This window comes from Caloenas nicobarica, chromosome 6 (assembly GCF_036013445.1).
Source record: "Caloenas nicobarica isolate bCalNic1 chromosome 6, bCalNic1.hap1, whole genome shotgun sequence".
In the NCBI taxonomy this organism is placed as follows: Eukaryota; Metazoa; Chordata; class Aves; order Columbiformes; family Columbidae; genus Caloenas; species Caloenas nicobarica.
The window spans coordinates 40,766,203-40,783,268 of record NC_088250.1 but is presented as its reverse complement, the minus strand read 5'-3'; the positions used below and the strand labels follow the sequence as shown (position 1 = coordinate 40,783,268).

General features: G+C 46.4%; 1 protein-coding gene across 4 annotated transcripts in view; it reads left to right on the top strand.

Annotated features, from left to right (window-relative positions):
- Window positions 1-7,109: 7,109 nt before the first annotated feature.
- Window positions 7,110-17,066, top strand: part of CACNB4 (calcium voltage-gated channel auxiliary subunit beta 4) — a 58,472-nt gene continuing 48,515 nt past the window's right edge. For all 4 annotated transcript variants that reach the window (XR_010606370.1, XR_010606371.1, XM_065637359.1 and 1 more), the window contains exon 1: window positions 7,110-7,381. Coding sequence is in view for 2 of the 4 variants with exons in the window: in XM_065637359.1 (XP_065493431.1) it covers window positions 7,337-7,381 (45 nt within the window). In the remaining 2 variants the exon portion in view is untranslated. The remainder of the gene's footprint in view (window positions 7,382-17,066) is intronic.

The following is a 17,066-nucleotide window of genomic DNA, read 5'->3' as shown; positions in this document are numbered from 1 at the left end:
GGTGCTGGGCGATGAGAGATGGGACATGAGCCAGCAATGTGCGCTTGCAGCCCGGAAGGATAATCGTACCCTGGGCTGCGTCACCAGCAGCGTGGGTGGCAGGTGGAGGGAGGGGATTGTCCCCTCTGCCCCGCTCTGGTGAGACCCCCCTGCAGTGCTGGTCCAGCTCTGGGGTCCTCAGCACAGGACACACATGGACCTGCTGGAGAGGGGCCAGAGGAGCCCCAGAAATGCTCCGAGGCTGGAACAGCTCTGCTGGGAGGACGAGCTGAGAGAGTTGGGATGTTCAGCTGGAGAAGAGAAGCTCCAGGGAGACCTTATTGTGGCCTTTCCGTGCTTAAAACGGGCCAATATGAAAGACTTTTTAGAAGGGTGTGTTGTGATAGGACAAGGAGGGGAGATGGACATGAGGAAGGAATTGTTGGCCCTGAGGGTGGTAAGAGCCTGTCCCAGGTTGGTCAGAGAGGTGGTGGATGAACCATCCCTGGAGACATCCCAGGACGGGGATGGACGGGGCTCTGAGCAACCTGAGCTGGTGCAGATGTCCCTGCTCATGGCAGGGGGGGCACTGGTTGAGCTGGGAGGGGCCCTTCAACACAAACCGTTCTGTGATTCTATGCTGAAGGTCTGGACATGATCCAGATCCAGAGTGCATAACATTTAACAAACAGCTGTGGTGGGATGTGATATACCTGACATTCCGGGTCACCATGGCCATACTCTTGCGGGGCTCCTTCCCCCATTCCAGGCTCCCTGCAATTTTGCTTTTCTCAGCCCCAGGTGGGTGATTGTTGCTCTCATGTGTGTTCCTGTGTGTGTTTTGGTACTGATGAGGCTTTCCAGAATGCAGTGGAGACTTTCACTACTTGGGTAAAACGACACCAGCTTCCCATAAACGTTGTAATTGGCTTTTATTGATAGTTTCCCATCATTTCATCAGTTGCAGTCTAAAGTGGTACACAGCAACACTCAGCATCAGCACTTACGGCAGTTAAGGAGATTGATTAGCATTCATAAGAAAAGAAGAGGAGCTTAAAATAAGAAATAAAACAAATGCTTAATCCTTTGGCCCAGATGGTTTTTGGCATGGAAGATAAAAATATATATCTTCTCTAAAACCAGCACTCCCCTATCTTCCTCCCAACAAAAAGATATGACACAGTTCCAGCCATAAAACCACCCTGTCTTTTTGGGTTGGTACCTGTAGTGTGACTCGGTATTTTAGACCTTCAGGCAGTAATAGCAGGTGGGTGCTGAGAGCTGGGAACTGATGGGACTTTTGCTGGAGGGAGATCTCCGGGTGTTCCGTGCCTGTGAATATCACCACGACCGCTCAGCTGCCCACGCGTCAGTGTACGGCCTTCATTTCAAGTTCCAAGTCTTCACAAGGGAGACTCGTGTTCACACAGTGGTATGGATATAGGCTGTGTCTCGCAACATTTTGCAGGTAATTTTGGATTTGCTTCGCTCTATACTGTGCACCGGTGGGAGCCACAATTAGAGTTGGCTTGAGTTAATAAAACCTTGGAGTGCATTCCTATCTGCCTCAGGAGCTGCAGATAATCTACTTTTCTTTATCAAAAACACGCTGGAAGGCCATAGGTGTGGTTCTGAGTTCCCCACAGCTCAGCTTCTTGCAAATCTCCATAGTGCCTACAAGAAAGAGAAATTTCACAACTAGTGAAGTATAGAGGATACCTACAAATGTAGCCCAGTTACCTCTCTCATTGAAGGTGCTTTAAACGAAGAGAAAGCGACAACGAAGTCTTCACACTCTCTTTAATTATAGCAGCCTTTACATAACAGTGTCAGATGAATATGTTTTAAAATAGGTGGTACCTCACTTCCTCCAGAAAGAACTGTCAAATTAGACCCTACCAGACTAATGTATTACTTGCAATGCAAAGAATTAAAGCATGCCATCCAGTAGTCTCTTTGAATAAAACCTTTAAATGCGCAGAATCCTCTGTGCCACGACGTATCCCAAACAGCACAATACTTCTTTCTTTGGAAATATAAATACATAGTTATTCATCTGATAGCTTCGAGGACTGCCAAATACCACAGATGTCATCCCACTTTCATTGCTCATGAGCTGTTGGAAAACAGGGTTAGTGGGGATCTCAAGAGGTTATTTTATTCGTACCTCCACCCCAAGGCAGAAGCTGTTGTTACTGAACCAGATGCTTATCTAATCTATATTATAAAACAGAGGAGGGAGAGAGAGAGAGAGAGAGAAATGGCTTTAGAGGGAGAAGGGGTAAAAATTGGGCTATGCCAAATAACTGAGGAGAGTGAGGAACTGGGCTCCTTCCAACTGATGGAAGCAAGTTCTGCCTTAGGTGGATTGCCGGATAATGCTGACTGTCTTTTTCCTTTATATTAATGAAATATATACTTGGGCCGTTTTGCTGCTTTCAACAAGGGCAGCATCATGTAGGGGAGAGCAATTTTCCTCAAGAGGTCCCAGAATTCAGGCAACGCAAGATCAAAACCAATATTTATGTTTCATCTGAAGTATGCTGAGGGAGGCTGTGGGGTTTTGGAGACTTCCGCGTGCTTAAAACTGCTAGAAGGAGTGAGTTCATGTCCAAAGGTGCTATTAATGTAACCACAAATGCTTTTCATTAAAATGCCCTTGCCTGCTGCGGGAATACTGTCTCATTACCCCAGAGTAGGAAGAGGCCATAAAGAACTTCTCACCTTCTTCATCGAGTTGGTGTTTGGTTTTTGTCACTTCAGGGTTAATATTCCTTCTCCATCCTCCTCCACAGTAGCAGGAAAAGAGGTATGGAGGCCTGCGGTCCCGCTGCACAACTCGCAGGGAGCTGGTAACAGCGAAATCCCAGGTGAAGGCAGAATTTTGTTAGAGTACGAAAAAGAGAGAACTTGCTGACTTACATTCTGGCTTTGCGCACTGCGGTGCTGAGGCATTTACTTGACTTGGCAATCTAGTTCCTGCGCTTTTATTCAAATAGCGCTTTAGGGTGTTTATGCAAATAGTTCATTGCTACATCTCCTGAAAGAACCATACGAGAGCTGTCATTTGATTGTGTAATCGTTGAATTGGGCTTTAAATAAAATGTCTTGTGGTTCTGTACAAGATTAATGCTCTGGGAAAAACAGTATTCCCACATTTGGATAGCTCAGAAATGACTAAATAATTGATATTCTGGAATATATGGATCAAACAGACTTCCTTTGTACTTCAGAAAGGGTTGGTTCTAATAAAAAAAAGAGAATATGAATGATCTATAGTGGGATCAGAGTATTTGGAGGAAACCAAGTATTTCAGACATCTGTGGGATGCTCAGAGTATTCTGACTTAAAATCCCTTCCACCCCTTACCCACCCCGCCGCAAGCCTAATAGGGTGCAATAAAGCATTTATTTAAACATATTGAAGAAAATGTGTTAGTCTGTGTTAATCCCCAGTGACTTAATGGTCATTAGAAGTCTTAGAAGACTCTTTCCAAATGCTGAAACTATTGCAGGCAGTGACATCTTACATGTCTTTAGTGATGGGACAACCTGGTTTTTGACAGAAGCAGTGAGCAGGTCCTATAGAAACTGTATTGGGTTTTAGTCTTTGTTGACATCCGCTTTAAAATCCCCTGTGCCTTTGGGAACATGTGGAGTTGTTGTGGGCTGAGATCAAAGGACAACATACGCTCCCTGCATACAATATTGCAGTAAATCCGTGTGAAACCTCCTTCCCGGTGGTCCCGCTGACATCCTCAGAAGGTGGACGTCCGCAGTGAGGAACATCCCACGTGCTTATGGAGAGTGCAACGCCACACGATTAAATCCTAGTAAAAGCAGAGACCAGACTGCTCAAAATGCCTGTTTACCAGTCTTTGAAGATCACCGTCATAAATCAATGATACAAACAAAATGTATAATGCAGCAACTCATACCATTAAAAAAAAAAAAAAAAAAAAAGTATTTTAAAGGATTAGACCTTAAAAAGACCGAGTTCAGCTCAGGTACTCATGTCTTCGCAGGTCTGTGTTCACACACACGCTGATGGATTTTTGGATGCGGGTTGTTTAGCGTTAGCCAAGTGCAGGCTGAAGGTGACAGGTACCAGAGTCCTTCTCTGTGGCGTGAGGCAGCCCAATAATATCAGATCATCTGTATTCCCTTTCAGAAACAGGCCAGGGATGATTTTGATCTCTGAAAACCTTCAGTTAATGTGCGACCCTCATCTGTTATTGTTGTGGGTTTGTTTGCTTGGATCACTCCTTGGGAAGCTAAAAAAGATGAAGCTTTTAACTGTCTCTCCCATCGCACTCTTCCCATTTTGCCTGTGCTAAACTATCCTATAAGTTGAAACCAAAGAGATTTGACTTTCTGGAAGCCAACAGAGATGACCGCCCATATATCCAGTGTAATGTGGTGTCCCTAACTGTAAAAACATAACATGCTTTTAACTGAATAGTGCCCCATACTCCAGCGGGCATGTATAGAGATACCTGCATTACAGCTGACAGTGGAATAGCGATGGCTTGTCACCAAAATAAATTTTGAGTTATTTTCCTTAGCCTGTACGTTCTCCCCTCTGCAAACCTCCCTTGCTCCCTGTTTCTGAGCTCCATCCAGCCTCCTGTTCCTTTGGTATATTTTGAGAGCCTGACTGACTTATCAATTCCCAAAGAGCTGGACATCTTCCTCTCTCGCTTCGCCGTGTTACCTCTACTGGTTTCTGTCGCGTGTTTTCTCGGATAAGTTACCTCATAATATTCAATGGCCTTTGATTTAGAGTCCCTCTGTATTACAGGTATTTGTATTTTTGCATTTTAGGCATACCCGGGAAAAAACAACCAACCAACTTATAAATACAGGGGTTCCTGTATTTATTTGGCTCTTCTAATAATTTTCTCCACCTCATACCATGAGAAGAGGCATTAGATGTGTATGTTTGGGCTGACTGAGGTTTGCGCTGTCGTAGGGGGGCAGTTCAGGTCCCCGCCACGTCCCGGTTCTTGCACGGGAGGGCATGGGCAGGACCCTGTGCCGGTGGTCCTGGGGACGTGTTGGGGACAGGACTGTCACACCTGCCCACAGCTCTTCTAGCAAACTGGGAAGGAGTAACCTGAGGTTCCTCAGGGGTTGCTCAGAGCCCCTGCCCTGGCTGAACAGCCTAAGCACTGTATTTTAGGCACCTAAGCTTGAAGTAGGTTGTATGGCTGTCCCTTATGTTTAGATCTTTTTCTAGTACAATCCCTATTTAATGAGCTCTGTGTGTATTTTTATAGCATCTTTTAGGAGCCTTTCAAGTGGAGTCTTTAGATATCTATTTTTAATAACCTCTGCATCTTAAAAGGACAGTGTGAAATGTAAGTACTTGAAATCAAATAGTGATTCTCCTGACTTCTGACTTAAATTATTTCATTACAAATTTATGTGAAGTTCAGACACTTTTTCTTTTCTTCTTGTGATTTCACGGCCTTTTTGTTTGTTTGTTTTGAGCTGACAAATTATTCTGATGTTGCACTTCAAAATTCCTTCTCATTTTAAATTTTAATAGTCTCCCACCAGCAATGTATGTATTTCTTCAAATTTGTAACATCACAGATTTTCAAGGTGGGGAGAGGAAAGGACCTGCTCCATAGCACAGGCCCTAAAAATCGATCCATTAACTCCTGTATGGGGAGTTTAATGAGAATTTTGAAGACAACCTTAGATGCTGAAATCCTCGTCCAGGAAGGAGCCAGTTAAGTGTCAGTCACAGAGGTGGTTTCTGTCACCTGAACAAGCGTTCTACCAGCAGCGGTTTGAGAGAAGTCACTTGACTCGATGATCTCGAGGATCTCTTCCAACCAGAATGATTCTATGCAGTGCTGTCTTGTTTGAAACAGGCCACCAAAAACCCATCCGAGATTTATTATTAACTGCTCGTTGTGATTCGTATGTTGGGTTAACATCGGTAATGAGCTCGTTGCACGGGGTTAGAGGTGAAGTTGCAATTCCTTGGAAGATCTCATAGTCTGAGAACTAAATCCTGAAAAACACTTCAAGAGACCTAAACTTTAACCATGAGATTCTTCTCTGGATCATCGGTGGGACTCCATATGTAGATACATAAGCTCTTGCAAACCAGGAGGTTATATAGATAGAAGAATACACGGGGAGCATAGAGGTAGCAAATTGGGAATAAGACTTACCGTAACTTTGTGATTCTGTGTGAATCTTTGATTAAATTTGGAAGAGGTTGGGAATGTGGGGAGAATAACACCTTTGGCTTTGCTTCAAATATCTGTTGGACACTTCCCAAGTGATTAGTGGTAGCTTCGCAGAACTAAATTAAGCCTTTGTAAGGAATAGTAAATTAAGCAAACGGAAAAGAAAGATAGGAGGTGTTTGTGAACACGGGGATGTGGGATCTGATTGCACTGGGGATGGAATTTAAAATAATTGTTTTAATAAGGATAGGAAGTAAATTTGTTTTCCTGTAATTCCTTTTATTATTATTGATGTGCCTTTTATCACATAGGGCTATTCTCTAGTGTTATGCTTGCTCACAAGTTTTAATGTTTTGGGAAGGAGAAGCATTCAGTGCGCAGGCCTGTGAGATGGGAAGTCAAGAGACTTGCATGTGAAGGGCTGGCTGTGTGACTGTGCAGTTAATTAGCTCCCCTGGATGTGGTTTCTTCACCTGTGGGCTGAGGTTTGCGTGTCCCCTGGACACACTGTGGGGGTTTGGTTGGTTTGTTGCCACACCTTGGTGGGGGGTGGTGGGTTGTGTTTCTCCTCAGAAACCAACCGCTGTTCCCTGAGATCTGGAAGAAGTGAGGCTGTGGCAAAGAAAGAAAGAAATGCCCCTCGCTATTTGCCCCTCCTTGGGCACCCTGGCAGGAGGTGGCCCCGCCGCCTGCAGGCAGCAGCGGCCGGCAGTTCGCCAGGGCCGCGGCCCGGCGCCGTGAGGCGGTGGCGGGGGGCACCGGTGCTCGGCAGCGCTCCGCAAGGCGGCGGTAACGCGCCGCGTCGCAGCCAATGGCGGCGCGGCGGTATAGCGTGGCAGCCAATGGCGGCGCGGCGGCCGCGCGCCGCAGCCAATGAGGCGCGGCGGCGCGGGGAGCGGGCCGCGGCGGGCGGGAAGGCGCGGAGCGGAGCGGAGCGGAGCGGGGCGGGGGGGCTGCGGCGCCGGCAACGGCACCTGCGGCGGCAGCCGGTGGGCGCGGGAGGCGGCGCCGCGGCTGGGGCGTCCGCAGCGCTGAGAGGGCAGGATCGGCCCCGCCGCCGCACAGGCCTCCGCCGCCGCTCGGGCCCTCCCCCGCGGCGCCTCGCAGCGCCGGTTCCGCACCGAGAGAGGCGCCCGGCGTCAGCGGACCTCCATGTACGACAACTTGTACCTGCATGGATTTGAAGACTCGGAGGCGGTGAGTGCGGCGGGGGGACCCGCGGACATAGCCCCGCGCCCCGCAGGCTTTGCGGGCGGAGGCGGCGTGTGCCGGCCGGAGCCGCCCGGGGTGCTCCCCCGTTACACAACGCGGGGAGCGGCGGCGGTTCGGGTCCCGCAGCCGCGGGCACCGCGGGGGGAGCCGCTGCTTCCAGCGGCACAAGTTGCACGGATCGCGTTGGGACGGACGGACGGACGGACGGACGGAGCAGCCGCGCGGGCCCGCGGTGGCCGAGGCATCGTCGGGGGTGACAGGGGCTGCGTCGCCCGAAAGAAACCGCGGCAGGCCGGGGTTGTTGGTTGGGGAGCGATCTCCCCACCGGCATCACCCAGTGTGCAGCAGCCTGGCTGGGGAGCCGGCGCCGTCCCTCACAAAATGGTTCTCTTGCAGCACGGAGGCCCCGTTACCGTGGTCGGAGCTTGATGCCCAAAATAAGCGTCGTCAGGGGCAGTTGTCCAAGTGCCGTGGGTTTTTTTTTTTAATTTATTTTATTTTATTTTAATTTCCAGCGGTAGCTGCGCAGGAGCCCCCTGGAGCAGAATCACTCGGGGCGAGGGAACTGCCGGGATTGCCGCGGCGATGAGCACCCCGTTCCATATTAAACAGGGATCTGTTACATAAGGCCTTGTGGCCAGCTCGTAAAATGCACAGATTATCCCATAAAATAGAGCGTACGTCAATGCAGACGTATGTATCGTGTGATGTGGCATCCCCAGGAGAACGGACGGGACCCTGTGTCGCTTCAGATGAGGATTTTTGCCTCACCTGGCAGTGAGGTTGTGTCGGTGTAGGGCTGGGAAGTGTAAATCTGTCTACGTGTTGCCTCACATACCAGCAACTGGTTTTAGCATCTGTTTATTTCAGAGGGAGGGGAACCAGGACTGTGCAGAATTGAAATTAACTAATGCGACACACTGTGTTGAGACGAAACCCCATGCATTTGAGTCCTCCAAAACGATGTGTTTGAATCCTCCAAAACGATGTGTTTGAATCCTCCAAAACGATGTGTTTGAATCCTCCAAAACGATGTGTTTGAATTCTTTCAAAACTCGGCTGCTTTGGGTCAATTTCGAAATTCCTGCCTTTTTAGTATGCATGTGTTAATTTGTGTTTTCTCTCGCTGCTGCTTACAAGTTGCCATGCCAAGTGTATATGAGTGTGTTAGTTCCTTCGGGGATGTGTTTTAGGATCCGACTGGGTGTTTCTGTAAACCAGGCAAAGCATGAATTCTTGGGGACTGTTCTCAGGCCCGAATCTGTCTTGTGCTGGGATAATGTCTTTCAGCAAAGTATAAATATGCTCTTAGTAAGGCAACTTAGAAGTATAGTAGTATGGATGAGAAGGCTAATTTGCTGGATGGTTGTTGCTGTAGAAGGAATCTTTTAGCTATAAAAGCTGGATTTCAAAGTTCACTAGAGAATGCAGATAAATGTCTGGTGGGATTCAAGGGTGTTTCTGAGATGCTTAACTCCATGTATTTCAGTAAAGCCCCACTGGTTTCTTCCAAGAACATTATTTGGGAAAAGTGGTTTAAGCAGTTTGAATGACAGCAGAAGAGCAGAGACCTGCCTGTTACACAGACATCTGCGTTAGATTGTACTGTAAAAATCATGTTCGTAACAGAGGAACTCGGTCTTTAGCTGTCTGCTTTGAAAGCTTGGCATGAAAAAGTAATTTCCAAGTTCTTAAATACACTTGACTAGTTCATGATAATGCTGTTTACAGCTTTTGTAATTTACAGTCTCTCAGCACTTGAGAATGTTTGTGATAAACTCAGCTTCTGGAATCGTGGGAATATGTGAGAATCTCAGCTTTCATTAACAAAAAAAAACCCCAAAACCAAACCACCAAACCCTAAAAGCAATCTAGATCTCCCAGTCATATGGAAAAGCTGGAGGCTGTAAACCCCGAAGGCTCAGGCACAAAGCAGATAAAATTCCCCAAGTGTTTGTTTGCTTTATGCTCCTGAACCACTTGCTTCAAACATTATACCTTATTATTATTTTGGATTCTGACTCATGAGTTGAGAACGCCCACTGAGACAATATTCTGGCAAACAGGTAGTGTGATGGGTCATATGAGTATTACTCCCAAGCCAAAGAAATCCAACGTAATAGAATTAATATAGTGAAAAACAAATCAAGGGTAGAATACTGGTTCCCCGTGGTTAAGAGAAAATAAGTGAGAGCGTGGAAAGGTGAAAGAAAAGGCCTCAGTTGTTCTGGGGTTTAGGATGTGGAAGGCTCAGCCCAGCTGTTGTGCAGCTGGTGAACTGTGGGATCTACAAGCCGATGTCCTCGACGTGCTCTTCCATCCCCTGGAGCAGGGGACATGCAGTCGAGGACTTGTGCTACCTGCGCTGGTTCTAGCATCAAATAAACCATATCAAGATGTGTCATTCTAATACAGTAACATCTTCCTAAAGTGGACATTTGCCCTCACAGAATCCATACAGCAGCTTTCTATAGTAATGGCCTAATATTCATAGTGAGAAATAAAAGCTAACAAATGATTGTGGTTTTTTACCCCAGTTTTCATTATTTTGCATGTGGGCCGTGTTCACTCTGTGTTTTCTCTGATGGAAATCCCGGTGCGTGTCCAAAGTAGCAGAAAACTGTTGGAAGGCGGTGAACTAGCGGCATTTACTCAGGTCTGTCTCAGCCTCCAACCTGGCAGGCAGCTGCTCTGGGTCGAGCTTAACCAGAGCTGAGCCGGCTTTAGGCGCTCTCCTAGGCAGGACTTGTGCGGAAATGCGGTAGGAGCTAGAGCTGCGCCTAGCTCTAAAATGAAAACCCACATGCCCTCCTTCCTTGGGGCTTGTACAGACTAACTAATGAGCTGGGTTTATCACGGTAAATCTGGTTCTTAGGAACGAAAGCAATGGGAAGAGCAGCAGTTGTGATCAAGGGTTAACCTCTGTCCGTCTTCACTGGACTGAAATAGATGTGTGTCGCTGAGTGCCTCTGAACTGCTTCAAGCAAATATAGTGGTGTTACAGTTAGTGTGCCGTTCAGCTGATTTCTGACTTCAAATATCCACAATGAGGTTTTTTCAGTCATAAACCTGCACCTGTTAGAAGTCCTACGTGTACATATCAAATTTTAATTTGCACTGGAGGAAAAGGTGAACGATCGGTGTAGGGCGCAGACAGAGAGTATACCTGCTCACTTTCAGAAAGCTACAATAAAATCACAACATTTAAAGACAGGGAAGCTGAGGTGTGTGCTGAATTTATACCTGGTCTCTTCTGGTAGATAATACACAGATTAACTGATCAGAGGATGCTCTAGGAAAAGTGTGCAGGTGACATTTTCCTGTTAAAACCAGGAACAAACATGACATTTTTTTAACAGTGAACAAATATATAGATGATTTTTGTAACTGAAGCTGTTATTGTAGTGTGTATGTGTGCATATATATATAATATATGTAAAAATACATATTTTTATTTATATATATATGTATAAGGAAGTGGGCTGGGTGTGTGTATGGGTATTAGAATGCGTTTACCAGCTGTGATGATTAATGTGAAGTAGATGATGCACTAGTTAGTGTGAGGCATTTTGGAGGAGGAAAATTACACTGTTGAAGCTGAGAAAAACCTACCAGCAATTGTAGATGAAAAGTGGTTGCCACGTTGAAGAACAGAGGTGCAGAGATATGGAAGCAAACAACGTCTACAGGCACATGTGCCCTTCTAATGAACACAGAGTGCAGCCTTTCAGTTGATGGAATGTTCATGACCATAGAAAGAAACATCTTCCCAGTGAAGATTTTGGCCTAGTTTGTTGCCTTGCCCTGTGGTTTTGGGGGATTTTTTGGGGGCTTTTTTAATGCTTTGAGTAGATCTAAATAGGGTCACCCTTTGGGGAATGAAAATGTGTTTGCCTTGTAGGGAAATATGTCTGACATTCTTGATAACAAAAGAATAGGACATAAAAACCCATTAGCACAGGAGGATTATGACAGTGAGGTCCATTGGGTGAGAAAATCAAACTGTTTCACCTTCCCAGCTGTGAACTGAGAGGAGTGTGTCTGCTTACAGGGGGGAAAGATCTCAGTTCAGTCCAGAATTTTCCAGTGCTCTTTGGTTTCAGTAGAGACTCCATCTTTTTCAGAAACAGACTTCCACGAAACGCTCCCATAAGAAACTGCATTTTCTGCAAAATGACATTTTCCATTAGAACTGTATTTCATTGAAAATTTATCTCCAGGAATCCGCAACAAGTACCTTCTCATGCAGAGTCCTTCCCAGCCCCAGCAAATGATGGGGACTGATGCGTGCCACAGGTGAGCCTCAGCCTTTTGCACCTGGGAAACTATCAGACTGAGCCCTCTTAGTTTGTTGTTTTGTTGTTTTTTTTTTTTTTTTTTTTTTTAATATTTATACCTTCAGAGCAGCACCTGAGCATGTGAAATGGTTTTCCTCACTTCTCACAAGGTGTAAGTTTAAGGCTTGTCAACACGCGAGAGGCTTTATCTTCTGCACTTGAGTCAGCTATCAGGGCCGTTGGAAATCGCTGCATAGAAGCTCAGCTTGGTTTTGCACCAGGCGAAGGGTCGGGATTAGCAAGGACTGCTTAATAATGCCAGCGTTTCCCATTCAGCTCATCTGCTTCCTCCTTGCGTTCAAGGTGTTTAAGATGGCATTTGATTTATGACTTGGTCTTCTGCGTGTATTTTTGGTAGGGAAGTTCATATTGAAATATTGGTTGGATTTCTGTGTGCTGCCTCTCTGACCTCTAAAGGAGGAGGTAAGGGAGTCTTGTCTTGCCCTGGATGTCTCTGTTGTAGTAGCTCTTTGGTAGCTGCCTTCACCTATTTGTGTTTTCTCCATCATGGTCTCCTTCTCTTTAGCTGTATACGCACCTTCTTTTCTGGATGTCTCTTTGCTGTTTGACCGGCATCCAGCCCTATTCTGGTTTCCCTCGGGCTCTTCTCATCCCTGCCTCCTACTCCGGTGCTAGAGGGAGCTCTCAGTACACCAGAGAAGCAGGATTTTCATTTTTTTTACTGCTTTATAAGCCAGGATGATGTGCTTCAATCAAAGGTACTATGCGAGTTCAAACTCTATCACCAAGAATTAGATAAGCGCTTTTGGTGGGGTTCATGCCCAGGTCCATAAAAGCATTTTAGATTCTGAAAGTCCTTTGGTGTTTGTAGGAACAAACTGGTTGTTGACCTGGGAGCTGATGTTCAGGGTTGGCCACGCAAAGGGCAGCAGGAAGGACTGTGGATGCAGGAGCCGTTTCTACAGCCCTGGATCATCAGAGCTGTAGCAGGGAGCTGGAAAATAGAATCACAGAATCGTTTTGGTTGGAAAAGACCTTTTAAGATTGAGTCCGACTGTTCCCCCAGCCCTGGCACTGCCCCCTGTCCCTGAGAACCTCATGTCCGTCTGTCCAACCCCTCCAGGGGTGGTGACTCCAGCACTGCCCTGGGCAGCCTGTTCCAATGCCCCACAGCCCTTTGGGGAAGAAATTGTTCCCCAGATCCAACCTCAACCTCCCCTGATGCAACTTGAGGCCGTTTCCTCTCGTCTTGGTGCTTGGGAAAACAGTGGCTGGCCGTGCAATGCGTCCCTGTCATTACAGCATTATCATACTGGCAATGTGTGTGGTGACAGGTATGGACTTTATCCACAGTGTTAATGGCTTGAGGTCATACGTTAGGGTAGAAAGCTCTGCTTGGAGCAGTTCCAGTGTATTGGTAACCAGTGGTACAAACTGTGATATTACCACAAGTTGATAACATCATGTGTCAGCCGCAGGAGCCAGCAAGGAGCTGCTGCGGTGCAGAGCAATCGCCCTGGGCGTTCATTCCTCTGTGAGAAAGGTGGATGTGACATCTGTGTAAAAACCGTGCTGATCTGGAAGTTTTGTCTCCAGTTATCACGTATCATTCTTGAGAGAGCATTGCTGAGAATTTTTAGGAAAGGGGTGATGCAAATAGTGGGCAAACATGGTTCCTTCGCCACGCAGAAGGTCGGTGTCGGTGTTTTGGGGACAGTGTCCTCCACCCCCTTGGTGACATTGCTCCTCTCACCAGCCATCCCTTGTGTTGCTCCTGTGCGCTTTTCCTCATGGCAAGTGGGACAAGAAGATCTCTGGATGCTGCTCAAGCAGAAAAACGTGATTATAGAAGCACAAACCTCAGTAGGGAAGTTCATATTTAAATATCGACTGGATCCTTGTCTGGTACCTCTTTGTCATCTCTCACGGAGAAGGAATGGTGGTCTTTGCTTGCCCTATACATCTTTCCTATACATCTGCCTGGGAGGACAGAGCACATACAATGTGATCATGGGCATTCCCTTACACTTGCTTCTGAAACTTATCCTCTGTGCCTGCAGAGTTTATCAGCTCTTTCTGCAATCCCAGGCTTACTGCTGTGAGTTTTGTAACACCCAACATGTTTTACGGAACATCTTTGTACAACAGGCAGCTGAGTTCAAGCAAAAGGCTTCACGCAGCTGTCAAATAAAACCTGGGACTTTCAGTGGGGTTAGGAGGCTTTCAGTGGTTATTGGGTGCATCGTTTCTTCTGAGATTTTCAAGCTGGAGACTGAAAGTTGGTAGTTTAGATCTGATGGTCATTTTATAGGGCTCGATGGATTTTGCAGGCAGGGCTGGAGGCTGCTTGTGAGGGTCGGTGCATTTTTCTTGCTTGCCAGCAGGATTCTCTGGCGGTGGAAAGCCTGGCGATACACACCCTCTTTACAGTGCATGGAGGAGTTTTCATACTTGCAAAAATCTCTGCTTGGTTTCTTGGTAAAATTAATAATAAAGACTGCACAGGGAAAATGTGGAGTACATGCTGAAGTCATCCTTCTTCGGGAGGGCTCCTTCTGTAAACCGGGAGCTGGGTGGGCTCGTAAGACCCTCAGTTGTGGGGCTGATCATCAGTAGGAGGCAGCTGGGTTTCCTTTCTGTGGCTCCCCGGAGAGGCCATGGATCTGGATGTGAACCACGAGAACAGTTTGCGGTGCCATCCGGCTGTTGGCGACCCTCGGCTTCTCTTCAAGCAAAGCTGTTCTTTGTTTCTCTGCTGGATTAGTTAAGTTTTCTGATGTTTAATCCAAAAAGGATGAGTAATGTCAGGACCTCGTCATTCCAGGATCGTTTGCCGAACTGCTGCCAGTTATCTCCTCGCTGTTTCTGTAGGATTTTTAGTGTCAAGTGTGCATTAAAGTCTGTCTTGGCTGCGAACAGAGTAGATAATTTCTGCTAAAGAGATTATCCTCTGCCCATTAAGCCTTCTGAACTCTCATTGAGATTTGACTTTTACATGGTCAAAGCGTTTGTGTGTCTTTGACAGTTTCAAATCTGTTTTCATTTCCATTAGTTCCTAATAGATTGCCTTGACTAATGAATCATCATCTGTCTGACGTTTTCCTTTCGTGTAAAAGGCTGTCTGGCAGAGTTGGAAAGTTAGCTTGTTTTCTGTTTGGGGGTTTGCTTGGCTGTTTTTGCTTAGATTTTTTTTCTACTAAAATTCCCAAACTCCTAGTATTACTACAGCATGGACTATTCTTACCATGTCTAATGTTTTGTGCTCACAGGAAAATAATTTTCTATCTGACTCAAGTGTTCTGTTTGTTAAATGCAATGTTGTGATTTGGTAGTATGGTAGTCAAATAAAACTTTCAGTAAGAATCATAAATAATATTTATAAGAGCTCACCTGATTGGGATAGTGTGTGTTGAGTAATATTGTTTGTTCATATGAAGGACTAAGGTGTATAGTTAACTACGGGTTTACTCCTGCTGTTGGATTCCTTGTGGTGAACTCTTGAATGACCGTGAAGTGCAGCCAAAATGACAAGGGCCTCTCATAAATGTGCTGATCCTGGATTGCAGATTGCTTTAAACATTTCCCAGTGCTTAAGAAAATGCTCGGAAGCGTAAATGGCTCAAGGGCATCTGGGGGAGGAATGTGGCTCTTGGTGCTGAAGGGACACATCATAGGAATAATAAATAAGGGGAGAAGCTTAGCCTGTGGTTTATCGGTGTCGTGGCTTGCTTCCCTATCTCCCTAAAACACATTCTGCGTATGAGATACCGAGCTGTTAGATGTTTTTCCATTGAGCGTGCCTTTACAGAGATAGCACAGCCTGGTTTTAAAAATCAGCAGCTTACACAAATGCAGATGACTTTACAAACAGGACGAGCCTGACAACTGTTCACGGTCATTTGGAATCCAGTAATTAATTTCAAAATGTCACTTAGCCGGCTGAACGCTGAGTTCTGTAGGGATCGCAGGTGCTGTCAAAATTTGCTTGCAAACTTCCATCAGATCCTGGTTTGTATTTTTCCACAGTGCTTTGCTGGTGATTTTCATGCCAACAGTGGACTGTTTTCAGTTCTTGAGTGTCTCATTTTGCCATGTCCTTTCCTGTTATCAGTGTCTTCAACATTTACTTACATTCAGGTGCAATATGTTTGTACTTCTGCACGGGGAGGAGGTCACCAGCCTGTTGGTGGGCATGGTTTTTGTCCTTGTCCAGGTAATTCCCTCTTTCCGCAGGAGAGGTCCGTCGCTCCTGGGCATCGTGGTTCTCTCCACGCACGACATCTTTCAGGCCGTGGACCTGTGTGCGCCAAGTGAATTCAGCTGCCTGCCAGTCACTCCTGATGTAACATCATGTATGTCTGGAACTATTGGGGAGTGCGGCCTAGAGGGAGTTTTTCATTGTTCATTTCGTAAACCGAAGAAAAGACAAGCCTGGACTGGAGCTCCCTCGCTCCATTGAAGCTTACAGGCTGGCGTGCTGGGGCACGGGTTTGTGCCCAGCTTTCTGTGTCACTGGGCATCAGAAGGGATTTCTCCTCTGGAAAATGACACAGGAGACAAGTTCTTCAAAATTAACTGTGGGCAGCTGGGGAGTTAGAGGAGAATGTCTCCAAGCACAGGCGGGCAGTGTCATTTGGTGTGTGCTGAATAACTTTGGGGCCTCCTCTTCCTCGCTCCCGCATCTTTCGTTGCCTTCCCTTCCTCTAAGCTTCTGGCTTTCTTTAACTTGGCTCCGTTCCTGACAGACTCGCTTCGAACAGATGATGGGTTTGTGTCTATATATACACATACATATGTGTATGTACATACATACATATGGATATATAGGGGTTGGGCTCAGGAGGTCCCTTCCAACCTCAGCTATTCTGTCACTCTATGAAAGCTGAAGGACGACTTTCAGGGCAGGAAGGGGGCAGTTCTGTCCAACTGCAAGTTCTGATGAGTCTGTTGTGCCCCCCTGGGACAAGGGGCTGCTCTCTTGGTTTGTTTTGCTTTTTCCCTAAAAAGTCAGGTAGCACCAAGGCTATATAACTTACAGAGATGGAGCTATTTGCTTGTGCTGTTTCACCAGCATGGGGGATGCAGCCTGGCAGCGATTTGATTTATTACAGCAACATGGAAGAAATCATGAGGAACAAATACTCCCTATCATCTTGCTGAGTACCGAAGTGGTGAAGTGTGTGTTTGAATGAGCTGCTAACGCTTCATATAAAACTGCCGAAGCCCTTCTATTTTGAGAGAAATCCGCTTATACCAAATACATTTTCCCTGTGAGTCCTTTTTTTTTTTTTTTTTTCCCCCCATGCTGAGACAGTTCCCTGCAAATCGACTATCACTGCTCAGCTCTTTCTGCTTCCTTCTGCTGTTTGTCC